We start from the raw sequence: 27,898 nt of genomic DNA, 5'->3' as shown, positions 1-27,898 counted from the left end.
CAGATAACGCCACAAGATCAGTACGCTCCCCAGCTTCTCCCTGGCTTATCAGGCCTCTTTCCTTGGGGACTCGATCTCGGATATGCGAAAGACGGAGTCTGTTGAAGCTTGGAGAACCTCATCCTCGAAAATCGAGAGTCAGTCGTATCCTCCTCTCCTCGCACACATCGATAGTGCCGAGTGTTGGCCAGAGCTTCAGGATATTCAGATCTCCGCATATTTTCACGACAGGTCAATTCCTGTAAGATTGAAAACCCAGAGACCGCCTGCTATACCTGGTTCGGTTAACGAAACAAGAAACTGATCTCAGTTGGTATATGAAATCAAATTAAAAAATTAATGACAATGTCGTTGTTTATCTTTGTCTCGGTCTGTCATGTCAATAGCAACTAGAGGTCTAATGTAGCCGGGTGATGGCGATGATAGCACCGGCCGATTAATGAATGCTAGACTCCCAGTTATCTGTGCCAGCCCTGGGAGCCAACCATCTGGGGAGCGAGGCGGGGACCCACTCTTCTATCAAATGCAATTTGCAGTACATGGAACTGCAAAAATCTTCTTTTACTTTAATTGTTTGATTGATAAAACTTATGAATGCTATAGTTTTGATGAGGGTTGAGGAAATCAGAATGCATTAGAACATTTTTACTTTAAGGAAGGTTGATCCCCATGGAAACAATGACATGATGTAATTCGTATTAAATGTTTTCGTTCGTACAGCTATGCATCTTCCGGCATATAGGGTGGCATGCACGCGGGGTTTACCGTGACGGACCGGCGCTGTAACGATATATAACACATCGATTTGGTGTGACCCTGACCTAATCCACCGGCCATCCCTTCCAATTGCCTGGCCCGTAGTTTTAAATTGCATCAGTTCCCTAATCCCGCAAAGACTGCTCTCAATAGACGTCATCAGTCTTTCCTTTGCAAAATATGATTTAAATTCAACGTGGCATTGAAATCACATCACTTCCCCTAAAATGTCTTTATAACCACCAAACCCAAGGCGACACTCGGCCAAAAAACAGCGATAGCTTCCAATAGTGAGCTAATGCATTTCAATTGATGCGAAGAAAAGAGCATTTTCACGCATCGTAAAGAATTCAATTTGGGCTTTTTTTATTTAAGCACACTTGACAGGCTCGGTAGCACTGTACAGCTGGTGCAGTCTTCATCTCATCGATAATGTAACACGATGTCACCATTAGGTGAAAGTCAGAGTGCTCAAGAGGACCTTCTAGGATGCAGCAATCATGCAGAAAACCAGCCGTATCGTCAATGCACTTTTTGTCAGGTTGGCGTGGTTTAAATTTAAAGTGCATGGTTCGCGCTGGTTTCTCCATCGCGGCGCTTGAATCAGTGCCCCTCCCCTCCCACGACAATCACTACGTGGAAGGGACTGAAATGACGGCATTCGATGGCCGCCTCATTTGCTGCTTCAGCGCGATCTTATATCAATGACAAGTGCCAACCACTTAATTATGCCAAGAAAAAGAAGCTCGACTGCTAAATGCTCAAATTTGATTCTGGGCGGGATGATTCGCTATAAAAACGCGCGTGCATCGAGGCATTGTCAGTTAATTTCGGTAGATAAAGATATTACAGCGGGAGTTTCTTTAGGGCTCATCATTAATTACTCCTCATTCGAAGATAATCAGCCGTGGAAACATCGGCGGTCAGCTACTGGGTTTCGGTAGATAGATATTAAAAATCTGCAGGGAACCAAATGTTAGTGTTGATAATGTCGTTAGGTCGGACAACAGCTTGTTCTATATCCTCATCCCACCGGCATCAGCAGGGTGGAGGCTGTCAGCGACAACCCGCGGAACCAAGGAAGCGATCTTCAATGGCCCAATCAAAACCTCTGATCATACCATACAGTCAGTGTACATACACCAAATTCAGCTCATCTTGCGATGGCATGGACGTACACACTCCTCAGCTGATAGATTGGTGATTCCAATCACTTGATTGAAGAACCTAATTATTTTTACGACACCGACAGCGTTCCGCTTTACGGTAACTGCGCGTGAAAATTGCGTGCCGCGTCAAAATGGCCGCGGCGACAACACCAGAGCAATTTGTCTAATGTTGTTCTGGATGGTACATTACATAACCAGTCAGGCGCAAAATGACAACAATATGGTTTCCACTTGAGGAGGTTGTGGGTCAATCAGAAATAGTGAGTCCTCTTCTTCTTGTTCAGGCTGAGAGGCAGTGGCAGGTGTTTTTCCTGGGCGTATTTCCGCAGTCCCATCTTGCGGTTAATCCACCATGAGTTCTCCCACATGAAAGTGAGAAGAGGAACAATAACAGAATACACCCCTTGCCGGAACTGAGGGACAAGAACATTTCACTGATTTCCCCGTCATATACTTAGAGGTGACATCCTAATACATTACCCGAATCAAAAGCCATTTCTTTCGTCAAAGCCAGAAGAAACACTGACACTGTCTTTGGTCACCGTACCCGTAAGTTTTGAAAAGTTTTGCGGTTCCGGTGAAACATTGGCATTATATGAATCATGGTTGAACGAGCCTGAGATAGAGTAACTCCCAAACAAAGCTTCAGTGACCTCCTATTCACAGCCCTGGTGTGGTAGCTAGTATGGAATTGACACCTCTGAACTTGCTATCCTCTCACTTGATATCAGTCTGAAAACAACATGCAGCGCCGACACGAGTTTCATGCCGAATCTCACTGCAACTTCACATGATAGCAAAAACAAACAACGTTTTTTGCAAAGCTTGCAAAAGACGGGCTCGACTCCGCTACATTACAAAGCAATGCGATTTGTTTAATGGTTTTATTGGTGATATTCGCATCAGTCGCGATCATCAAGTGGAACACCCGGATGACATGTCACTTGATCGATGTTGACCTTCTCTTGTTGGCGAGATGCATCACTGGTACCTCACTCGTGCGACATGGTGATGTATAAATTATGTGCATATCATTCTCAGTGAGGTTGCGAAACCATTTCGTTGACGGTAAACTCTTGAAAACGAAGGTTCTTTAGCTTTTGAAAAACTATCATCAGAGGTTTTCGACCAACATATGCACCCGTACGGTAAGAGGTTCCCACCAAACACCATCACAGCCTCCCTCACAGCAAAGACAAAACTTTGGAGGGAATGACACTGTCAGGTTTCTATTTCAAACATGCTGAGATTTCCATTTTTTATCAGATTTTAGAAAAGACTTTGCCTCGCTGAACATTACTTATTTCCGGAATACAAAAAGGCAATTTTTGTCTCTCGCAGCATGAAAGGTGATACTCTCCCAAGAGATTTGATGCAAATGATCTGTTCATGGGAACCATCCGCAAAATGACATTGCATGTTGCTCGTCTGGTGTATACACTGTGTGCATGCAGTAAGTACGGAACAGAATCATTGGGAATGGGATCCTTTGCGAAGAGAGCAGGGTTCTAAATAGTTTGGCATCGGTAAGCAACGCCAGCTAAATTCGCCAGTGCAACGACGGCACGATACGATCGCGCAGAGACAGTGCGTCATCCATGGCTAGGGGGATGGCCGGAACATTGTGCCAATGCCATTGCTCCTCCGCCTTTTAGGCAAATGATCTGATGAATATTCATGTTTTTTATCGTTTCAGACAAAATGAGGTCCGCGAGCTACACATACTTCCTGGCTGCATTATGTTTAGTTTTAATGTTAATATCACACAGCGAGGCGCAGTGGCGCCCCCAGGGGCGATTCGGTAAACGAGATCCTGCCACAGACGGAGAATTCAACTCAGAAGATGGTGAGCTCATTTGCATTTCTCATTTACATATTAGGCAATGAGAGGTTTTTAATTTCTTGGCCCCTCGCAGTCACAGGAATGAAAGCAGTGTCTGTTCATAATGATCAGAGAGGATGTACTCAAAACTCGGTCCCTGGTGGCAAGGTATCAATAGAGTGCCCCCTGGCGTGAAATATTAGAACTAAATGACTTGTCTCGGGCAGAAACTCAATCTTTTCTATAGTGTCAAATTGACTGTAAACGTCCATGGAATGTATTCACTGGGATATGATACTGGTACATTAGTCGTATTGGAAAAGTTGTTCTGGCTCAAGATACCAACAATGATACCTTTCATTGATTCTCTGGTCACCCACGCTTCGGCAGGGCTGGCACATCAAGAAATAGTTGTTGACATAAAATCATTCCTTGTCTTTTGGATTCCCTTTACATCTGCATCAAATAGTTCAGGTCACGATCAAAGTGTGTGGTTGTCAAGGAAAACAGGTGTCACTTCCCATAATGCCCTGACCATGACTTCCTGTTCATGGACATTTGGTCTATTGACGATGCCAGAGTCAACGCTTTTATTCGGCTTCCTGCGCGTGTCGGGGCGGAATCGAGCCGGGCTAACAGTGATTAATTATGAAGAGAATTTAAGAAAGAGTCCTCAATAAATCATTATTTAAAGCTGAACTGTGTAAAACATACGCAGCCTATTCGTGATCAAACCGATTATGTCAGTTCATTATCTAAACCCATATAGGTCCCCGTACAGGCAATCTCTATTCAAAACAAGTTACTCCCTCAGACGAAAGGTGTTCATCTGATATTATTTTCTCTTCCAGATCTCGAGGCAATAGACACCGCCAGTTTAGAAGTAGCCAAAACGCCTATTTTCGCAACAAAGGATAAAATATGCATTAAGGATGCCAACACAGAAATGTACAAGTGCTTGAGGTAAGGCCGTGACGTCATATCCGTATGGACAGTCCCGCGCTTTGATGGAGCTGGGAACTAAAATAACCTGTTCTGATTAAGTAAATGGTGGAGATCAACAACCTGTCCATACATTGGCAAAGATGAATTCAGTTCAGAGAAGGTCATGTCAATATAAAAAGATGTATCCACGCAACCATCGCAAAGATTCAAAGACGCCCCACACATTTAACGTTGATGGTATGAATGGTTTTATTATGAGAGCTGTTTAACACGCCGTGCTGCCGTGATATTGACTGTGCAATGACAGGCGACACCACCATTCGCTTTAAATGTACTTCCTTACCGAAGCCCTTCACTCCTCTGAAAGCACAGGCGACTTTCCTCCGCTGCCTTCTGTCCCTGGCGACATTCTCTCTATGCCAAGAGCATCTTGATTCCCCAATGCTTGTCCTATTAGACGCAACGAGTAGCAAGTTGGTGAATCAACTTTCTCATCAACTAGGTCCAGTGTAGCACATATAAATTGTACCAACATTTGACGAGATGTCAAACTCGCTGACACGATCTATGTTAGCTACGATGTCCCGAGTATGATGTGTGTAGAATTGTACAGAGAAGTGGCGGCAGGGATGGAGTCCGGGTTTTATAATCGTCTTTGTGACAACAAAGTGATGACGCCTTTTGTGCCAGTGTACGATGCCTGGCACCAATCCGTTGGAAGAGGAGTGACCTTTAATGATACCTGTCGTCCTAAGACTTATCACGTGATCCGTTTTCTTTTGCAGGCGACGAGTCCGAGCTGGTAACAACATCTACCACTAGGTGTCGCCCACAGTGATGGCCGCCAGGCTGTTGAGCTGATCTTTGACTAAAACATGGAAGTGGACAATCTGATAGAATTCGGAGGAATTTCTCGTTCGATATCTATATTTTTATAATGACATTTAGAGTTTCCCCTGATTGTTTTCTATCTCAGAGCTGGATTTCAGTTTGGACTTTCCTTTATAAAACACTCGTCTCTACCTGGACTTATCTTCCAACAATATTCATTGAGACCTGCATCAAAACGAAGATTTGATGCCAAAGGCTCATCCGTGTCATCATTGGCGAAACATACCAGGCATGCCAAGTAGACTCTCAGTCAAACTGTCTCTTTGTGGAGCGACCGTGGAGTACAATGTAAAATGGTGATACCCTTGCTTGCCTTTTTCACAACTGACATTAGCATGAAATCGCTTGCAGGAGGTCTTCAATAATAAAATGGATATTTCACCAAATCAGTTCATCACGGATAATGTGTCTCACGTGTTTTTTTGCCGACAAGCGGTGCAGCAAACGTTGCAGTGTTTAAGAACAAAATTAGACATTGTGCTATTTTTAAGAACTTTACCAAGGAAACCACCTATTCAATAGAAAAAGAACTATCGAGTGAACGCAGGCTATGTACATTACATATCCTATGTATGTACATTACATTTCGTCCTTACAAGACAAACCTCATACAGATATATATCAAAAGTAGCCATTCAAATCTAAAGGAGTTGTTCGTTACTTATCGTTTAACTGGGTTAAACCTTTTTGTTTTGAGGTTTTAGCAGATTGCATCAGAATGCGCAGCGCCACCTGCCCAGTATATGATGAATGAAGTGAAAACGCCGCAGACAGACCACTTTCACCACGGAGTGCTTTAAGTTAGACGCCGGAAACTAGCAGAGCTTCCCATATAATGTACAGCTTAATGACCATAGAGGTAACAGATGACCACACACACGTTTTCAATGATATAAAATAGAGGTAATAATAAATATGTTTTACAAATATACGGAGGGGAAATCGCATTAGGTGACAGGACCGTATTTATTTGGTCCAAGAAAAAAAGAAATATTTTTTTACCAAAACTATGTCGAAAGCTCACCATAGTTATAACCAGTTAGGTATGAATAGGCGATGACATGATGATGTATAGTTTACCTGTATGTTTCACATTTGAACGGAATTCTTTGTCATTACTAATAAATGATTGTCCAATAAATACACGCGTTTTGCTTCTTTGTGAATGGAACGCCACTATTCGAGCCCATCCCCCTTATAAAGACCTACTATTCTCCCATAATACATCAACGACGACAGACGAAATGGTTGGTTAGTTTACGAACAGATAGATGGCATTACCGTATGATCCAGAGAAACTTCCCCAGGAAAATCTACTGAACGGAAAACCCAGTGGGAATTCGTGTTGGAATTCCCCATAACTACAAGTGGTCATTTATACGATAGATGGCAGCAGGGTGCAAAACGAGTGGACTCGCGTGAACATGGCTGGCTGAAAATGGGGGCGCGGGCGGGAGGGGGGACTACTCAAACCCGCATCAAATCAGAATATTGACGGAAAACAAGGTTGAAAGAAAGATTAGGGGAAATGGACAATGCAGATTTGACCCATACAGAGTGGGCAGCTGATTTTCCCGCCTTCCCGTCTGCCACACCAGTCCCCCTTGCTTCTCACTGGCTTTTCCATTCTTTTCAATATTATCGCGACGACGATATTTTTCGGCGTTCAATCATATATGACCCGATAGTACTGATGAGGCGGGTCGCCTTGTGAAGGTCATATATCCCCACTCAACATGTTCAATATGACACAAAGTGTGTGTCACTTTGATAACACTATCACAGTAGGTTATGTTTGTAATGGGGCAGTTAGATTCACACCAACCTATAAACCACGCTATCGACAATGAATCCAAGGAATTATTGTAAAATCGATGAACAGGCCATTGTATGCCTACCAAATGACCTGGTTTTATCATACAGCTTTCCGGGTATGGGAATGCCTTCGTAGAACAAGTACATGTACAATGTATTCAAAGTATTCCAGCTGGTTTAGTATGAAAAATCCTCCAACATCCAAATGTTCGTCTGTGACTTCATTTGCTAGGGAAACATATACATCACTTCGAGCACATTGTATTGGCTTGATGACCTCTCTTCATCAAAAATGTTATGTATGATGCATATCGATTACATGTGGCAGATGCTCGGCGTTGTACTAGGAGGGTAAATCAGGCTACAAGACAGCCCAGACTGGGTGGCGTGTCTGAATGGCTGATTGAAAAATTCAGCCACAGCGGGAAACACTAGCGGGGAATCCCCCACCTCGTCCCAAGCCATGTTCGTGCTAAAAGAAAGACAGTTTCCACCGGACGAGATCTTTGTCGTCGTTTTGGTGTTGTTTTACTGGCTTTGAAGAAGCAAGGTGAGTGAAAATATATATACTTCTTTGTACATCATAGGCAGGTGCGTTGGAGAAAACGGTTAAGTCGGGATGTAGCAGTTATTACTTGAGTCGAAGCGAAAATGAAAGTAGCCCACACTTGCATTGTAGCCTGTGTAGGCCTCCCTAGGCTTAGAGGATGGTTTGTCGGCTTTGCACGGGTGTGCACAGACCAGTGCTTCAGAAAAAACCCTTGAGGAAGTCTCCTGCAATACAATAGAATATGGGCAGGGGCAAGGTGGGTCAAATACAGTTGCACCAAGCGGCTGATAGGTGCATCTACTATCTCAGTCTCACAGTACCTCGGCACATCAATGCCCATTTGCAGCCTCCAAGCACGGCCTGGCATGATGGAGGTATGTCTACAGATCCGATCGAAGTATGGCATCAAGGAATATTTTCATTCAACCAAATCCCCTAATTAAAACGGTGCACAGTAATCAGCTTGATACCCCCTTGCCCCTGTCTTAAGTCCCTTAAGCACGGATGTATAGCAATCTTTAAGACACCTAATGTTGAATTTAACTCGTCCTCATGTCTATTTTATCACCACAGATTAAGACCAAAGATTGGACCAGATTCTCACTCCAGTCATGGAAATGCAAGACTACTCTACGGCAGTGGCGACAGGCGATGAAGACCAAGATGACTTGGACTTGGACGTCACCCCCGACTCATCAAGTGCTGGGGTGAGGGAATGGCTGAATCGGCTGCCCCATCTTTTCATGGCTCGACAGATTCTTCTTACCCTGGGAGTGGTGGGGAGATACCAGTACATCGCAACAAACGCCTCGGCTAAGGAAGCAAGTGTCCTTGTAAAGACACAGGGTGGTTTGTTCAGTGTGTTGAAGTCTATCGACGCGACCAGTTTGATGTTGCAGAGTTTCCAGAGCGGCGCCAGAAATATTTTGGAGAAGCTGAAAGTGGCCTATTTGTACTTGCTTGATGGTTTCCCTGACTTTGCAAAGACTGATATCGACGCGATAGCTAAGGATGTTCAAACCATGAAGGAGAGCACAGAAAAGGCTCTGGGGGTTGTGAAGAAGACAGTGACCGGTATCGAAGAGGCACACAGGCTGGTGTCGGCAAAGAATGGCCGCGAGAGACAGTTGGCTACCATACAGCAGTCGGTAGACCAGTTGAATGACCAGTACCGGATGCTCAATGAGGTAACGATGGGTGGTTTAGACGGGAAGGCCACCATAGACCTAAAGAAGAACAGTGAGCAGGTGGCAAGTCCAACCTTCTTCGTGTTCCTGAAGATCAACACCATCGGTTTCCTCAAGGATCCAGTCTGCCTCTTGATAACAGTCGCCATCCTCATATCGTTTTATGTGTGCGCCTGTCATTTCTACAATGCCATCGGTGGCTGGGTGACCATGATTGTTGGGATGACCCTCTTCCTGCTCAGGTTTGCCCTGTGGAAGTTGGTGCAGCCAAAACGCGTCGACTACAAGCCAGTCATCCCGCTCATTCTCATAGGACTAATTGTCATTCTTTTCCCGTGTCAGCTCCTCCTGCCATGTGAATCCAAGTGCTTCGTGGTCGTCATACTCGCCCCTCCATCGACCATCTTAATGTTATTCTTATGGTATAACTTAGCCCCTGAACATTGGTTCTTCAAGGTCGAAGACTTGAAAAACAAGTCAATAATCAGCTATAACTCTGTCAGTACGAAAGGGAGCACGGAATCCCTGCAGGAGCAACGCCAGCGCATCAAAGATGAGTTGTTAGTGAAGTCTGGGGAGAAGCAGAGAATTGAAGAGAGCATTGGTGATACAGACCTTACCAAGTGCTTCATCGGCAAGGCTCTGAGCGACCTGAAGTCTGTCACAGGGATCATGCAGCAGTGTACCGTAGTCATAGAGAAATGGTATAAGGAGTGTAAGGACATCATTGAACCGAGTATGAACAGGACGATCCAGATGGCACAGGAGGTACCCGAGGGGGAGTTGAAAGATTACTGGAACTCCATGGCTTTTAAGAAAGAGGTGGTTGACTACTACTGCAGGTTTGTGCTGTTCTATCATTTTGCACTCGGCTGTTGAGGTCTGATAGTGCATCTTGCTTTGGTCGGATTCTACGTTCTGACTGTGTAAGAGAAGTACTTGTGCCTTTTTGGGTCTAATGTCAACGATGTCTTTATCTCAGGAAAGGTGCCATTTGGGGCGTGGCCTTTGAACGGCCAACAAGAAGGTTTTTCTTTCATTCATACTGTCAATGAAGTTTACCTTATTCAAAAGACGAAGTGAGGTGGACTTCTGTTGTCCAAATGTCGACCTTTCGCCCCAAAAGTAACTTTCTGTAATAAAAGAACTCGTCCGACAGTTTCAGCTTTTTAAAATATTTCCAGATGGAGGGCGCTGCAAGTCTACTGTGAGACACTTCGCTCGGAATGCCGAGAGAAACGTGCCACGGTCGAATCACACTATGTTGAAAACCTATATCCGAGGGATGCAGTCAAAAGGGTAAGTATGTTGATGATTGTTCTTCACTGATCGTCTGGTCACGAAACCTCACACTAATGCCGATCACGATAATAATCAAACAGTCTATTAACACCGAACTAGTGGTCGTACATTGACCAACCAGAAGGTCGGCTGTGGTGATTTCTGTTTTGGCGTTTTGTCCAATCAGAAGCACTCACATCTGCATCACCGTGACAATGATTAGGATAAACCAATCAGAGTTGTTGCTCTGGCTGTTCTTCTTGAAATCCTGATCATATCCAGATATCAGGGAAGCGGCGATTAAAAGTAAACAACTGGACCTAATTTGAGTGAAATGGATTGGGGTTTTTTCGTTCTATTTCGAAAAATGTGATTGACGCTGTTCGGCCTTCTCGTTGCCACACTTGCACTGGGATTCTATTTGGTGTTTTTAAGATGTCTCATTCTGACCTTGACCTGTAATATGTCTTGTTCTTGACCTTGACCTTCATGATATGCCTCGTTCTTGACCTTGGCCTTTAAGCTGCCTCTTCCTTGTTGCAGGCGTGGGAGCTAGCAGATGAGGAAGTAGCTGACACCGAGGTGGCCCAGCTGGTCAGATGGAAGAAGGAAATGATGAAATACCTTGACCTCAGTAAACATGTGAACAGGGGTAAAGAAGTGAAACTGGACATGTCCCAATAGGTTTTCGCCGAGACTATGCCGCCTGTGAACTTTGAGAGAACAAGCATCGGCTAGAACGGGCGCTTTTGGAATGGAGTATGAATGCATATTTTCCATATCAAGTTAAATGGTGCCAGCAGTCGCAAATGTGTAGTTACACAGTTTCTGTATAGAGGGCGAAGATTCGTCGGAATATTAAGACAAACATCCTTGCCCTACTGTTTTTTTTATACATTTTGGTTTAAAACTGTAGCACCATCTCCTATACATGCTTGGACACTTCAAGGCTGCAGTATACCTATGGACTTCTCCAACCACTCATACTGTATGAATGAAGCTAGCAAGCGGCCCCCGGCCTGGCCCATTTCTGAGCTCATCCTGGTTAAAATCCAGCACTCTTGTGTGGTGGAGACGGCGATGCGACAAAATGGTAGGATACTTTGTATTGGTGTTTGCCTCAATACTATGCACATGTATAAATGCTGCAGAGCAAACAATGAATAAAGGTTTACTTGAAAACATGCGGCAACAGTTCTCTTGGCTACTTCTTTTTAACAGACTCAACTGGACACGCCGAGTCATGTATGGCCGAGTAGTATGATCAGTAGCGTCTGGGATACGCGATATGTAATACAATAACCGGACAGCTTTTTCTGTGGACAGCTTGTCCCATTCACACGGTGCTTGCTCGATGCGGATCGAGAAGAGTGCAGTTAGAAGCACCATGTAGGCCTAAAAGGCAATAGCTTGAACAGATCTTACCCGAACTCACCCGAGACTTGCAGCATGGTGGTGAGTTCAGGAATACGAACTGGCCACGCTGCGGTCGCGGTTTGAACCATGGCATTCTTGGGGCTCGACAGCTGACATCATATTTGGAGCAACGCCATTGATAAATAAAGTTCCAATCCCATGGCTCATTGATCAAAACTAGGCTGCAGTTGGCCATACTGTTAGCGGGAAGCGAAATTTTTTTCTGCAGGATACTTCTGCCATAGTGTACATCTGACAGCCAATCACAATTGGCGCGATCTTTGACGTCACCCTGTTTATTTATGCATGATAATGCAAATACATGTACCAATGGACGATACCGAGTCGCATGCCGAGTGCCACTTCAACTGTGAATGTGACAATAGTTCATTGTCTGACCCCAATTATGCTCAACTCAAGGTTTGTGTCGTAGTGTTTAGGAATGAATTGCACAGATTCATTGTAAAATTGATGATATTATGCGTACAAAAGAGCCATCAGCTGATCTGATCGCTACATTGCAGTGCATGCATTGATTTGTGAAATTTTAAGGGGCAGTGACACTGACAGTGTTGCCAATGTTGATAATTATTAAAGGGACAGTGTATCCGATGTCTCGCGATTTGTGAAATTTTAAGGGGCAGTGACACTGACAGTGTTGCCAATGTTGATAATTATTAAAGGGACAGTGTATCCGATGTCTCGCGATTTGTGAAATTTTAAGGGGCAGTGACACTGACAGTGTTGCCAATGTTGATAATTATTAAAGGGACAGTGTATCCGATGTCTGCTGTTGAAGGTATCAGGCCTATTTTGGTAGTTTGAACATTGTTGAAGGGCCATTGTATAAAACACATTTTGACAAGCAAACAAAATAAATTGAATGGTGGCGCCACCTATGCATATACAGCAGAACTAGTTACACGGTTGACAGATAAACATTCAACCTCGGCTATTTTGCCGAGCACAGTGCGCCTTTAACAGACAAGTCCAATAAATACAGTCCACTCGACAATGAAAATACATGTTAAGATACTGCAAATAAATATATTTTAACTAATAATATACTCCTCTAACCATTTGCTAACTTGTTCTTTCCAAGATTATCAGAACACGTGGCATTGTTGACATTATTGCGCCATGTGGAAAGATGATGTCAACAAAGACACGTGCTTGCCTTGAATTCTGATTGGCTGTCAGATGTACACTATGGCAGAAGTATCCTGCAGAAAAAAATTTCGCTAGCGGGAACAACAGGGGGAATCCCCACATACCTCGTCCCCAGCCATTCGGGCTAAAGGAAGACAGTTTCCACCAGACGCTATCTTTGTTGTTGTTTTCGTGTTGTTTTGCTGGATTTGAAGAAGCAAGGTGAGTGAACATGATTTTACTTCCTGCTTTATATAACATAGACCCTAACTGGTAATACACATTCAGCAGGTGCGCTATAAAAACGGTTTCGTTAGGACTTCGTGGTTTGTCTAAGCGAAAATGAAAGTAGCTCAATCTTGTAGCCAGTGTAGGCCTGTCCATGCTTTGAGGAGAGGGCGACACCGAAGACAGGTGTATGTCTAACCTGTCTATGCTTTGAGGAGAGGGCGACACCGAAGACAGGTGTATGTCTAACCTGTCTATGCTTTGAGGAGAGGGCGACACCGAAGACAGGTGTATGTCTAACCTGTCCATGCTTTGAGGAGAGGGCGACACCGAAGACAGGTTGTTGATTGATTGATGTGTATGTCTAACAGTGACACGGGCATGACGGGTGTGGACAGACCAATATCAGCTCTGTTTACCAAGCTTCGCCAAAATCCCCTGCAGAAATAACATAAATGCAATATCATTGGTTCTTTTTATCAGCCATGTCAACAGAAACAAGTGCCTATTGGCTATAGTTTCTCTTGTATTCGCTTGAAACTGATGTGCCGACAATACAATACAATAGAATATGGGCAGGGGCCAGGTTCGTCAAATTATGTTGCAAGCGGCTGGTAGGTGTCTCTACTAACTTACAGTACGTCCGCATCATTCACGTATTTGGAGAATACAAGGAAGATTTTTATTCTCCAACTATAACAGTGCATAGCAATCACCTATTTAACTCATCCTCAAGTCTTTTTCATCACTACAGATTAAGACCAAGATTTGACCAGATTCTAAGTCATGGAAATGCAAGGCTACTCTACGGCAGTGGCGACAGGCGATGAAGACCAAGGTGACTTGGACTTGGACGTCACCCCCGACTCATCCAGTGCTGGGGTGAGGGAATGGCTGAATCGGCTGCCCCATCTTTTCATGGCTCGACAGATTCTTCTTACCCTGGGAGTGGTGGGGAGATACCAGTACATCGCAACAAACGCCTCGGCTAAGGAAGCAAGCGTCCTTGTAAAGACCCAGGATGGTTTATTCAATGTGTTGAAGTCTATTGACGCGACCAGTTTGATGTTGCAGAGTTTCCAGAGCGGCGCCAACAGTATTTTGGAGAAGCTGAAAGTGGCCTATTCGTACTTGCTTGATGGTTTCCCTGACTTTGCAAAGACTGATATCGACGCGATAGCTAAGGATGTTCAAACCATGAAGGAGAGCACAGAAAAGGCTCTGGGGGTTGTGAAGAAGACAGCGACCAGTATCGAAGAGGCACACAGGCTGGTGTCGGCAAAGAATGGCCGCGAGGGACAGTTGGCTACCATACAGCAGTCGGTAGACCAGTTGAATGACCAGTACCGGAGGCTCAATGAGGGAACGATGGGTGGTTTAGACGGGAAGGCGACCATAGACCTAAAGAACAGTTGGCAGGTGACAAGTCCAACCTTCATCGTGTTCCTGAAGATCAACACCATCGGTTTTCTCAAGGATCCAGTCTGCCTCTTGATAACAGTCGCCATCCTCATATCGTTTTATGTGTGCGCCTGTCATTCCTACAATGCCATCGGTGGCTGGGTGACTATGATTGTTGGGATGACCCTCTTCCTGCTCAGATTTGCCCTGTGGAAGTTGGTGCAGCCAAAACGCGTCGACTACAAGCCAGTCATCCCGCTCATTCTCATAGGACTAATTGTCATTCTTTTCCCATGTCAGCTCCTCCTGCCATGTGAATCCAAGTGCTTCGTGGTCGTCATACTCGCCCCTCCACCGACCATCTTAATGTTATTCTTATGGTATAACTTAGCCCCTGAACATTGGTTCTTCAAGGTCGAAGACTTGAAAAACAAGTCAATAATCAGCTATAACTCTGTCAGTACCAAAGGGAGCACGGAATCCCTGCAGGAGCAACGCCAGCGCATCAAAGATGAGTTGTTAGACAAGTCTGGGGAGAAGCTGAGAATTGAAGCTAGCTTTGGTGATACAGACCTGACCAAGTGCTTCATCGGCAAGGCTCTGAGCGACCTGAAGTCTGTCACAGGGATCATGCAGCAGTGTACCGTAGTCATAGAGAAATGGTATAAGGAGTGTAAGGACATCATTGAACCGAGTATGAACAGGACGATCCAGAGGGCACAGGAGGTACCCGAGGGGGAGTTGAAAGATTACTGGAACTCCATGGCTTTTAAGAAAGAGGTGGTTGACTACTACTGCAGGTTTGTGCTGTTCTATCCTTTTGCACTCGGCTGTTGAGGTCTGATAGTGCATCTTGCTTTGGTCGGATTCTACGTTCTGACTGTGTAAGAGAAGTACTTGTGCCTTTTTGGGTCTAATGTCAACGATGTCTTTATCTCAGGAAAGGTGCCATTTGGGGCGCGGCTTTTGAACGACCAACAAGAAGGTTTTTCTTCGATTCATACTGTCAATGAAGTTTACCTTATTGAAAAGACGAAGTGAGCTGGACTTCTGTTGTCCAAGTGTCGACTTTTCTCCCCAAAAATTGACTTTTGTAATAGAAGAACTCGCCCCAGGGCTTCAGCTCTCCAGAAGGTTCGCTGCTTCACCATGACTTTGACCTTTGTTTTTGATGATTTCCAGATGGAGGGCGCTTCAAGTCTACTGTGAGACACTTCGCTCGGAATGCCGAGAGAAACGTGCCACGGTCGAATCACACTATATTGAAAACCTATATCCGAGGGATGCAGTCAAAAGGGTAAGTATGTTGATGATTGCTCTTCACTGATCGTCTGGTCACGGAGCCACACACTAAGGCCGTTTGCGAAAATAATCATACCGGTACAGCCTCTTAACACCAACCATGCTTGTCGTTAGAGGTGAAACACTAGACCACTTGGAAGGGGTTGGTTTTTGTTAATTTTGTTTCGAAAAAGATGAATTGTTGATGTTGGGCCTACTTGGTTCAGTATGCATCACATACACTGGTTTTCTGTTGGGTTTTCATGATTGCTTTCAGAACACATGACCTTTAATATGTCTTATTCTTGACTTTGACCTTCATGTGCTGCCTCGTTCTTGACCTTGACCTTTAAGATGTCTCGTTCTTGTTGCAGGCGTGGGAGCTAGCAGATGAGGAAGTAGCTGACACCGAGGTGGCCGAGCTGGTCAGACGGCAGAAGGAGGGTATGAATGGCCATGACCTCAATAAGCTTGTGAACAACAGGAGTAAAGAACTGATACTGAACATGCCTTGATAGCCTTTGACCGAGACTTTAGTGTAAATTCGGATTATCGGCAATCATAACATGGTGATAAAATATTCTTTGCACAACAGTGCCAATGTGCTAATTATATAGCAGAGACACCTGTCGCGTCATCTAGTAACTTAATCTCACCCTCCTGAAGCACCGTTTCCTTTGCAGACATGAGCACAAAATGCTACATTAGAGCAGTCTTTCAATATTGAAAGACTCTGATTTGACCAATGCACTCCTCCAATCACTCATATTGGATGAATGCAGCGGCCCCGGCCTGGCCCATTTGTGAGCTTTATACCACTCTGGCATTCAGGGGACCCAGCATCGATTGTGTGGATGCAACGACTGTAAGATGTTGTTGGGTTTGTTTCATAATCGTAGAGTATCGCTTATCGTAATCGTTATATGGTTTTTTTGCACAATACTTATCTTCTGTACTTCTCATGGCTCAATACTATGCATATGTATAAACTGCTGCTGGGCATTCAATAAAACTAGGTTTGAATACACGCATCAGTTCTCTTGGCTGCCTCTCTTTGACAGACTCACCGGATCGGACACGCGGAGTCACGTGGTCCAGTCATCTCGATGGAATACGCTGGTCTGTAGTTTGTGATCGAGAGCGCAAAACGTTGCGGACGAAAAATACATGAAAAGACTGAAGGAGGCTAGGATTCCGAGTCGAAAGGAGTCTGAATGCTTATGAAAATTAAAAATCGCTCAGTATATTCACCTCGGCCCTTTCCCAGCATTTCAATCGTAAAATACCACTGGCTTTAGTAGAACAGCTGAATAAACTACTCGATGCCTGCACGGTACAATAATGATACCTTAAGATAACTTGGCAGGCCGGAGAACCAGTGTTGACGCGGCAACGCCATCTACAATAGGCAGCGTTACGCAGAAGTAGGACGCATTTGACTTTTATCGGCCATTGAAATTTTCCCCATTCCTCCTTCAAGTATAAAAGGTGATTCGCGAGTGTCGCACAGAATTGATAAAAACACAGGCCTCAGTACTTTGTCGTTTAGTGCGTATGGACTGCGAAACCTGCCTATTAGCTCGATACCATATCTAAACCTGGGGCCGAGATTAGGTCGGCTGGATAGGAGAGCGAATCTCAGGCAGTAAAATACTGAATTTTACCGAAGCGAAGTGAGGACGTTCATTGGTAAGTGGCCTATCTTGTAGAGTATGATCTAGCGAGCTGTTGGACAAGTTTGCAATAACTTGATCTGTCGAAATCATTCACAGGCGGTGTTTTCTCTTTCGTTTTTACATTGCAACAGCATTCTCGGGGTGACCCAAAGTGGGATTCCCCAGTTCTATATATAGGATGAGTCAATGTTTGAAAATAGGACGGGACTTTGAATGTCAACGCTCTCCACTCAGTATTATGCTTTGCTGGTTCCGACAACCTGCCGGGCAATTTACCACAAGGCCTGTTCTCTCCCGTCTCGCACCGGGGTGGAGCTAGAGGCAGTCCATTCATCATTCTGGTTATTCTTACAAGTCTTAGAATGAGGAGGCCAATGTGTCTGGAGGAGAGGGTCCGACTTATTAGTGCCAAGATAGATGCCAAATCCTGTCCATTCTAAGGTTCATACGATTAGAGGAAATATGGTTTTCCGAATTTCACCCTCTCTTCATGTCGGCCTTTATTGTCTTTTCAGAGGAGAGCTGTGGCCAAGTTCTTTCAGTTTCCACGCCATCTTCCGATCATCAGATAGCTGTTCGCAACTATGGATAACAAGAATGATGAGAATGGTATGGGTGAAATAGGCCCAGACCAAATGGAGCAGACTTCTCCTCACCAGCTGTCACCAGGGAGTGCCAGCTCGACACACATGACCGTCATAGCAGGGAACGCGAAGAGTCCGTATTTGCCAACAGGGAATGACAATCTCCCGCCAGGACCACGTTTAGGTGGTGGAGGAGAGAGTGGGAGTAAGGAAGAGCAGGATTTAGCAGTCCAAGTCATTGATCTTGAAGTCCTTCCATCTGATTCAGACGATGGTGTAAGACGCCACATCGATGAAATCGGGGCTAAATTGAATATCAAACACGTGATGGGATGTCTGCGTCTGCTGGCTGATTTACTTCGCATCGCCGCAAATGCGGTTGCTACAGATGCCAGCCAGTTGGTCAAAGTCCAGGAGCTACAATTTGATGTGATTAAGCTCAATGATGCAGTGTCGTTGATGATACAAAGTGATCAAAGTGGAGCTAATAACATACTTGAGAAGCTGAAGATAGCCTATCTGTACCTTCAGGATGGTTTCCCTGATTTTGCTAAGACTGACATTGACGTGATCTCTAAGGACGTCAAGTCCATGGAAGAGGCAACACAGAAATGTATCCGGAATATCAGGGCAGCAAAGAGCACAGAGGAAACCGTGTTAAAGTTGGTCAAGAGTAAGAAGGTGGAGAGGTCGAGAAAGGTGGCCACTCTTCTTGAGGAGATTGAAGACATAAAAGCAAAGATAGGAACCGGGAAGATCGAACCGGTATTGCCCACCACTGGCCAAGAACCTCTCCTTGATGAGTCTAAGCCTCGCCATGCTGCAAGGTGGCAGATGGTATATGACATTGGTATCAATGCACTTCTGCAAATGGGATGTCAAGCTGTAAGGGAGGTAACAGGCCACAATTCGCCTATTATTTTGTTCGATGTGATAGGCTACCAAATCTTGATAAATATGTTGTGGACCAACAAGAAAGATAGAGAAGACGACGTGGCACACAAAACACTAAAATCTGCCTTACTATTCATTGCACCGACAGTTACTGTATTTGCCATCGCCTCTAAAGCCGATGTGAGGCAGGTTTTGCAAATAGGTTGTGGATTTGGCCTACCGGCTCTTTCTCTTTCCTTCAAAGACGTCTCTCCAAGACCACCAGCCATACATGATATCAGTAAGGAGAGTTTGAAATTCATCTGGCGTGGTGTATGTGCCATTGGAGTTGTCCCGGTGATTGGCGGATGCATATGTCAGAAACGGAACATTCAGATATTTGCACTTGAAAAGTGCCTACAGATCCTTGAGAAGAAAAAGGCATGTTTTGGACCATTCACAACTGGGATGTGGTTCTTCATCATCTCCTGTATAGTGAATCGACGCCAATTATCTGTGCCTCGTACAGTCATCAAATGCCTACCTGGACTGGATTCTGCCTCTGCCAGACCGAAAGACCCTCCAAGTGTTTACGAGCTGCACGAGTTGAACGAGAAATTACGCGACAAGCGCGAAGCATTGGTTGAAGCTGTTGACAACGTGTACATCTCTTTGCTGGTGATCATGGTTATTGAGAAGTCCCTACCCCTACTGGATGACATGACCATCGTCTTGGACTATGCAACAACGCTGGTAAGTTATGAAGAAGAACACAAAAAGAAAAAATGAAAACTTAATAAGTCATTTTTTCTAATGTGACCACCGGTGCCAGAACTAAGTATGTAGTTCTCTTAGTTATAAACCATCACCTTGGTATGATATGCTTTAAGTTATCATACATGTGCTGCCGTAGATGCACAAGTCCCCTTTTCTACAGTGTACAGATGATGTTTGCAGTCGGATCTTTTCCCTCACGTTTGAACATGCTGTCTTCAGGTGACTAACTGGTACACGGAGTGTAAAGATATCGTCGAGCCCAGCATGCAGCAGAGTATCGACAGAGCAGAAGGGCTGTCTGAAGAGGATAAACACAGGTACTGGGACTCCCTGTTCTTCAAGAAGGAAGTCAAAGGGTATTATGAAAGGTAAGTCCACTTTTCTGTAACTAAACATGATCTCGAACTCCCAGTTTTCCAATGCCTTGTATAAGCTTGTTAGTCGTATCTTAGGGGCTCTTGAAAATATCGATTAATACGATATGCCTAGGTCAATATTAGACCTTGTAAATCATCTTAAGAGAGTTCTGTTTAGTACAGCACTGACGTATCAAGTGGTCACCTGGAGGGCAAATGCAAACTCCGATTTAAACTTTTTAGTTCCAGACTTGACATGGGACCTTCTTGGTCCTCGTAACTCGCGGTTGTGTTTTGTTGCTATGCATTCCTCAGAGAGTTGCAATTGCATAAGCGAATCGTTTTCATTGTAAATACAATAATGGTAGGAAAAGGTATGTTTTACTCCTAGCGTAATCTTAGCCCAGTTATCATCATTGCAGATGGCGCGCACTGCAGGTGTTCTGCGAAAAGAACCGTCCATCTTTGAAGAGCGCGCGACAGCGGGCTGAGGGCCACTACACTGAGAACCTCTACCCCCGGGATGCCGTGAGGAAGGCCTGGGAACTGGCTGCAGAGGAGCCTGACGAGGAGATCAGAGGTCTTGTGGAGGAGAGGCGCCAGTGGTTGGAGGAAAAGGCTAGCTGTGGTGGCCCCATTGAAACGGTAGTTCCATTCAGAGTTAAGACCGAGAACGAGTAGTTGAGGAGATGGTGAACTTCTGTATCTGTGCTTGATAATCTACCACGTCATCTAGCTGCATATGCACTGACAAGGTTGACTGCTAGGCTGCACTAACTTCTTGGGTACACAGGCAGCGGACTTTCATTGTAAGAGGTCCTTTAAGTGGCTGATACCTGGACACTTTTCTGGGTGAACCTAGCATGTTCTATGGTATTCAAGATAATCTGAACCTTACCCTTGGCACTGAGTGTCACTATACTAGAAATACCAATTTCACAGTATTTGATGTACATGTACATCGTATTGCGTTCCGGTTTGATTACTATCTATTTCCTATACACAGTGTAAACTTGAAAGCATTATGGGCAGTATCATTCCTACCGAGTATTCCAAATGGGCTTTCAGCTTTAGCGCTCGAGTGTCACTCGGTGCCAGTGATTTTTACTTTCACTTTCACATACTTTTATACTAAACCAAGGGCGTGGATGATTATTGAATTACTGGTGAATGAAACGGAAAAAATGCTTGCTAAACACGGTTTATGTTGCTTATTTGACCTCTTTTGATTAGAAGATGTAAGTTCCAGTCTTGTTCTGAATAGGTCCTATTCGCTGTGTTTGATACCTTTGATAACTCGAGTGTAAAATACCAATAGGCTACTATAGAATCGGCCAGGAGACGTCGCAACTGTCTAGATAATGATAACAGTGGAACTAATAGTACTAATATACAGTGTATTCTGTAGCTGAGTGTCTGACAACTCCTGGCAAGGAGTGTTTCTTTTGCTTTCTTGTGATTAGTTTAGTCTCTTTTCCCTCTGCAAATTGGCTATGATTACGCACCAGAGGTGATTTGGCCATCGATGTCCATTCTCAATGCAAGATGGCGTCACCCTGTTGAGAACCAACAGTTATGTAACTTGCCACATGCAAACAGACTACTAAAAACTGTAATTTGTACTAATAAAGCTTGATTGTGTTTATATTCAATTACGTTAATTTTTTCTTCGTCAATTTGATAGAACTGTATAGAGATTTGAAAGCTGGTCACTACCAACGTCCGTAGCCAAGCAAATACAAAACGCAACCAATCGGTATTGCTAAGATGACATATGGATGACTCTTCAGGAAATACGTTTGGATAGACGCAGACTTATGTCGGAACCTCACTATGGAGTTATGTTGCACTGTGGGATGTTTTCTGTAAGATGACGACCACTGATTGGTCCTCGTCTATATCCAAATACCAAACATTACTTGTATTCCCTCTCCCGATTACATGGTCCGATGAATGACGTTCCCGGCCTGCTAGTCCAGGTAACCTCGACCCAATACGCCGCGCAGCGGAGGGTCGAGGAAGCCTCGTTGATTCACAAGCCATACATTTTCAGTGCATACAGTGGATGCACTGTCATACCGAGCGCTTTGGTATTGCAGATTATTCACTTGGATCGAGGATAACCATCCCACAGAAAAACACGTGACCGGACACCGGAAGCTTACGCCCCCAAATCGAGTTCATGACGAGTGAATTGCCGTCAAGTACCAGTCTCTGTAATGAGTGAATGGAGGAGACTGGCGAAAGAGACTATTTGGTGGTTCTCGCCCGCTAGCGTGGTTGGCGATCTTGATGATACCACCTACCCTCCCCTGAGACTAACAGGGAAAAGTAGAATCATTTGTCCCGCGGCGCACTATCCTGGGAAATTTTAAAATGTTTACACCGGTACTTTATGAATAAAATTCCCTTGGAAATCTCCAAACTGGACTTTCCCAAGGTTTTTTCCACTTCGAGCACTACTCGATCACAGCGCCAACAAGCGGATTATTAGATAACTGCACATTTCAAGCACAGGACGTCCAAGCCGTCGTCTGCGAAAATACTGCGATATTTTCCGATTTAATGAATGTTAACAAGAAAACAACGAGTCTGAGCGAATTGTGAAAGGACCAGGGGTATTTCTGCTGAGGAATTGACGAAAAAGAAGGTGAGTTTTATAGCGAAATTCGCTCAAATTAGTTTCTCTCTTGTGTACTGGCAAAGTAGTAGATTATTGGGAATTCCCGGTAATTTAGTTTTGGAATTCCCCACTTTCGTTATTCTTTATTGCCTCGATTCTCAATGCGCCGATTTCGAATCGTCCTCCGAAGTTCCCCCCCCCCCCCGAACGTCTGGAATTATTTTGTATATTGTTCAGGTTCAGGGCAGGCGACCACGTCCATGAATTTGATACGGGCCCAAGTAGACAATCTAAATGCAGTTAACTTTCCCTACGAACGAGGTGATTCTGGTTAGATCTCCATTATCGGCAGGAATATGTTTCTTTGCCAGACTCTTGCCATTCTTGCAAGGTTCAGGCGATATTCTGGGCCAACGATGGTCCAAGATCGACCGTTTGGCTGCCCTCAACAGAAAATTTTAGAAACATTAAATATTTATATTAAAAAAAATCAGAAAAGTACACAATGTTGCCCTTTACCGAAATATCACAGAATATTGCAAAACGTGTTACCCACTTTAATGTACGGGTTGCTAGCAGATACGACCCACTTCATTATACTAAAACCAATCGGATGAAAAAAACATTTTTGACTATACCGTAAAGAATGTTTATTTCATAGTTAATTACCGTCACAATTAGAGCCCTTAGAAAACTACAAGCCACTTCACATAGGCAGTGTAGACGACTGTGGGCTTTTTGACTACCCTGGGGAGGGTTACCCTTCACCGTGCCCCACCATCTCCCAGGGTCTCTCTGAGAGACTTGCGGAGAAGAAAGAAAGGGTAACCTAATCGGATCATCTAAATGAAATAATGTTAGATCAAATTCCTGAGCGGCCCTATAGTCTCTAGGCCCATCCTGTTCTTGGCAGATATCGGCTGACAGCATCGGCCCGATGTCGTGGCCAACATTGGGCCGATATTGGCCCGACTTGTCTTGCTTGCAGGGAAACGGCCTTGACTTGATTATGGGCGTAATGTTCAGAATATCAATTTTGTTCTTTCAGGTGAAAATGGCTAGTGGTATGGAAGTTGTCGAATTGGACGCGACCCCCTCCTCTGGAGACAAGGGTGTCCAGAACGTGCTGCGAAACCTGGACGACGACCTCCATCTGAAGAACACGATCTCCATGATCGAGTCGGTTGGAAAGTACATGTACGTCTCGACGAACGCTGCTGCGAGGGATGCAAAACAGTTGGTGAAGGTCCAGGACTGTCTCTTTAACATAATAAAGCTCACCGATGCCTGTTCACTGATGATGCAAAGCTTCCAAAGTGGAGCTTATAACATATTAGAGAAGCTGAAAGTGGCCTACTTGTATTTGCTAGACGGCTTCCCTGACTTTGCTATGACAGACATTGAGGCGATCTCTAAAGATGTCGGCTCAATGCAGAGTGCTGTAGACAAGCATTTGAAATCAGAGAAGAAGACGGCCGAGAAGATTACCGATACCCACGCTGTTGTGAAGGAAGAGTTGGGTAAGCTTCAACCAAAGGTACGGGCTATTGAAGAACTGGAGAAGAAGAAGAAGCAAGAGGTTGCCGGTCAGAAACGTGGTATTCATGGTGCACCAAGTAATGGCGGTGAGGGAGAAGTTGAAGCTGGAACTGGTGAAGACCCGCCTGCTAAGGCCAAGACTCGGATTTCCAAGTTGTACGTCTTCATGCTGGTACTAGTTGCTGTGAAGTATTGGTGTGGCTGTGGCGTTTGTGAACAGTTCAGCTCATATATGGACAAGTTCGGCTGTAAAGGTTGTCTGCAGGTCCAATCCGTCATTTGCACCGTGGTACTACTTGTACTCTTACTCAAATGGGTCATGGATTCCGACTGCCGTAATAAGGCCAATGTGGTGCTAGCATGTGCTCTCTGTGGCTTACTTTTCGGTTCTGTTTCGCCCCAGAAAGATGGCGGATTAATAAGGAATTCCGCAAGCCAGTCTTTAAGCTACGGCAGTAGTATGTTTGCTGAGGCGTATTCTGGTGAGCACGATGGTACTGAAAACATATGGTTTGGCAGTGACGGATCGAAATCACATAACACGAAGGCAGAAGTTAAAATGGCGACCAAGGCAGACGCTACTGGCTTTGCGATCAATAAACCGGGTGATGTGCCAGATAACACTGCAGAAACAAACGGTAACACTGATGGAACAGCTAACGAAGGTACATGTAGTAATTGGGACTTATTCTACGTGCATGTTTGTTACATACCAGGAACAAGAACGCGTGCCTTTGCAAAGCAGTTGAAACGCCCGAATTGCGGATCCGATTGCAAACCCGAATGTTGTTACCCGCCGAACCCATGGTATCCACTCCTCTCACTCCCGGTCATTCTAAATGCTGTGTACAGCCAGGCGAGGAAAAACTTGGACGATTCTTTCTTTGGACCGAACGTGCTGATTCTACAACTTGTTATGTCTGTAGGTATCTGGTGTCCCCTCCCCAACACTATTCTGGAATATCTTGGACCTTTCGAAATCGCTAACATCGGAGTCATATCATCTGGTATATTTGCTTTGGTCATATCAGTGAGCATCCTTAGAGCCAGGTCTAAGGGAAACCAAACCGTTGATGGCTTCACTGTTCGGCCTACTCGAGGAGATATTTCCACTGCTGAAGAAGAACTCTTGGAGATACAAAGAGATCTCAAGTTGGCGAAGACACAGCTAGAAAGCACTGAATTGACTGATCTTCTATTTGAGAGGAGTCTTCCCTATCTGCTTGGGATTGAGGACATACTGTCCAAGTCGATCACGCTCGTGGAGACGTGGTACAAGGAATGCAAGGGCGTGGTTGAACCGAACATGGGCAGGAACATCGGCCGAGCTGCTAGCATTGATGAGAATGACAGAAAGCAATACTGGAGCTCCATGCAGTTCAAACAAGAGGTTGTAGGATACTACTGCAGGTAAGAAGGATGGCTTTGCTCATTCGTCACATCTTCGTTGTGGAAACAACCGGTGTCTTCAATATAACACCATTAAGAAGACTGTGAATCCTGCAAAGACAGTCTAGCTCGTTTCTGTTTCAGTTTATAGTCCTGGCCTCGGACATTCAAGGTACCGGCAGTCCAAATATAAAATAGCGTTAACTCTAACTTGGCGTTAAATCTAATTGTCTGAATCAGGATGCATCCTGGTCTGCTGATGAAGATAAAGCTAAATATTAACGAACGTCTCTCAGTGGTTTACTCTGTTTCGAACAATTAGGTTCAGGATTATTCCCGTAACACTATGCCACACATGTCGCCTCGGTGTAGACGCCACACCTCACATGGCGGTTTCCATGAGATCTGTACATTCTTCTCAACCATTGTGTTATGTTACAGATGGAAAGCCCTGCAGGTCTACTGCGAGGATAACCGCAAGTTCATCCGGACGGCGAGACAGAAGATCGAGACCTGGTACACGGAGAACCTTCACCCGAGAGAGGCCGTGGCCAAGTCCTGGACGCAGGCGGCAGAACTGGACGACCCTGAAGTGCAGGCATTTTTGAGGACCCATGGACGAGGTGGGATGTAGGTCTCATTCCATTGTCCTACTGGAGTGCTCATCACTGACAGCCATATTCTTAGTGATACAAGTGTCAGTTGAAGAGTACAGTACACTTTGGATGTTGGCACGGTCTCGGCTCGAGTTCTTGAACTGTCTTGTACATGTTGGCCTATCATACATCGATATTGAAAGGTGTCAGTCGTGTATAAGAACTAGGGTACTAGGCTGCGTATCATTAGCTAGGCTGTTCCATTGTGAACGTGTGGGCCTGTGGCGCTGTTTTCTGTTGTCATACATGTTGTGTGTGGCGCGTCACAAGGCCACTGTGCGAACACCGACAAGGAAAACTGCACACGGGAACATACTATGGATACGCCGCATTGCTGTCCCGAGACCTAATGAGACAATGCCAGATTAGAGACACGTTAGGGGGTCATAACAGGAGATGAACTTGTAGTCGTAGTAGGGCCAGGGTGGGAGGGCGAGGTAGATAAGCGTAGACAAGCGACTCAAGCGGTACGAAGAATGGGAAAATCGGGGGCCTCCCCCTGATCGATTTCCTCCGGGTGGGTTAGATAATATGGTATCTTAATGTTCCAAATTAGGGCTAAGAACTTTGATCAGTTTGGTGTAAGAAAGGCCTGCAGGTTAGGACAGTGCAGGTCTGAGAGCTGTGACGAAGACCATGAACGCAAAAACGCATCTTAGCTTCGGTCATTTAGAATCATTTCCTTTCAATGTGTAGTTATTTGAGTTCTCTCAGTTTATGATATGTATATGCAGGCTTTTTTCGTTACGTATATAAGGTTCATATTATAATGGCCTCCTGCTTGACCTTGTAATGTTATCAGGGCTTGTGATTGATTTCGAATGTTCAAAATTGTCACTGTATTTCTATTTTCTATTCGATGAAGTCTATAACGTGAACAGCGTCGGCCGATTTTGCATATGAATGATTGTATGGCTGACTATGTTCATTTATAGCTCGTCAGGTATTGATGTTCTTTCGTTTTGATTGTTTGAAAACGATATGAAATCTTCACAAGAGTGATTCTGCCAAATGCACAGCATCGGTGACCTCTCTGTAAGATGTTTCTGGGTGTTACGCTTGTGGTGACGGTGTGAAACCTGTTTAGTATAGCACATTAACAAGATATGATGACTCAAGAGTATATTTCCAACAATCTGTCTTCAAATGACACTAGATGTTCACTGTGTAATAGTGACTGTGTCTCGAGTTCGTACGCTTGTGCCTTGCGAATAAACTTGCTTTTGTCCAGCGATATCTTGGTTTTATTTCATTGTCTCAGTAATACCATCTGAGCATCAACTGCCGCTCCCCAAATGCCGGGCAGTAAGATAGCACAGTGGGTGGGAGATGGCCTCGGTCATTAAGGCAGTCACCCAGGTCTTGAGTGATCATCTTCATGAGCCATTGCAACCAAGTCTTCTTCTTAGCCTCGAGTTTACTTCATGGCTAGACTACATAACCAAGCCTTTTCGCTTATAAATCATGCTGTCGTCTCTCGTTCCTCCTTTGATCCCTAGTCCAGACCGAAGGGAAATGCACGGCAGCTTTACAG

The 27,898-nt window shown here is 44.8% G+C and overlaps 4 protein-coding genes across 7 annotated transcripts; all 4 read left to right on the top strand.

Moving 5' to 3' along the window:
• Nucleotides 1-7,587: 7,587 nt before the first annotated feature.
• LOC135498207 (uncharacterized) lies at nucleotides 7,588-11,600 on the top strand. The gene is made up of 4 exons (XM_064788412.1): nucleotides 7,588-7,948; nucleotides 8,522-9,977; nucleotides 10,320-10,434; nucleotides 10,960-11,600. The coding sequence occupies exons 2-4, from the start codon at nucleotides 8,560-8,562 to the stop codon at nucleotides 11,098-11,100; spliced, it is 1,674 nt and encodes a 557-aa protein (XP_064644482.1). The 5' UTR covers nucleotides 7,588-7,948; nucleotides 8,522-8,559; the 3' UTR covers nucleotides 11,101-11,600.
• Nucleotides 11,601-13,088: 1,488 nt separating this feature from the next.
• LOC135498196 (uncharacterized) lies at nucleotides 13,089-16,922 on the top strand. The gene is made up of 4 exons (XM_064788402.1): nucleotides 13,089-13,203; nucleotides 13,964-15,410; nucleotides 15,793-15,907; nucleotides 16,266-16,922. The coding sequence occupies exons 2-4, from the start codon at nucleotides 13,996-13,998 to the stop codon at nucleotides 16,404-16,406; spliced, it is 1,671 nt and encodes a 556-aa protein (XP_064644472.1). The 5' UTR covers nucleotides 13,089-13,203; nucleotides 13,964-13,995; the 3' UTR covers nucleotides 16,407-16,922.
• A 548-nt stretch (nucleotides 16,923-17,470) lies between these two features.
• LOC135497977 (uncharacterized) lies at nucleotides 17,471-21,809 on the top strand. 4 transcript variants are annotated; one of them, XM_064788077.1, is made up of 4 exons: nucleotides 17,471-17,580; nucleotides 18,083-19,777; nucleotides 20,021-20,169; nucleotides 20,580-21,809. In XM_064788077.1, exons 2-4 carry the CDS (start codon nucleotides 18,152-18,154, stop codon nucleotides 20,836-20,838), a joined length of 2,034 nt encoding a protein of 677 aa, XP_064644147.1. In that variant the 5' UTR covers nucleotides 17,471-17,580; nucleotides 18,083-18,151; the 3' UTR covers nucleotides 20,839-21,809. The 4 variants fall into 4 exon arrangements, with proteins under 4 accessions (XP_064644147.1, XP_064644150.1, XP_064644149.1 ...); XM_064788080.1 differs by lacking the exon at nucleotides 17,471-17,580 and adding an exon at nucleotides 17,805-17,908; XM_064788079.1 differs by lacking the exon at nucleotides 17,471-17,580 and adding an exon at nucleotides 17,809-17,959.
• Nucleotides 21,810-22,645: 836 nt separating this feature from the next.
• Nucleotides 22,646-27,594, top strand: LOC135497997 (uncharacterized). Its single transcript, XM_064788105.1, has 3 exons — nucleotides 22,646-22,807; nucleotides 23,829-25,729; nucleotides 26,150-27,594. Exons 2-3 carry the CDS (start codon nucleotides 23,835-23,837, stop codon nucleotides 26,340-26,342), a joined length of 2,088 nt encoding a protein of 695 aa, XP_064644175.1. The 5' UTR covers nucleotides 22,646-22,807; nucleotides 23,829-23,834; the 3' UTR covers nucleotides 26,343-27,594.
• The last annotated feature ends 304 nt before the right edge of the window (nucleotides 27,595-27,898 follow it).

Source organism: Lineus longissimus, chromosome 13 (assembly GCF_910592395.1).
Source record: "Lineus longissimus chromosome 13, tnLinLong1.2, whole genome shotgun sequence".
NCBI lineage: Eukaryota > Metazoa > Nemertea > Pilidiophora > Heteronemertea > Lineidae > Lineus > Lineus longissimus.
The sequence above is the reverse complement of the archived record's forward strand: the minus strand, read 5'-3'. Positions and strand labels throughout refer to the sequence as shown.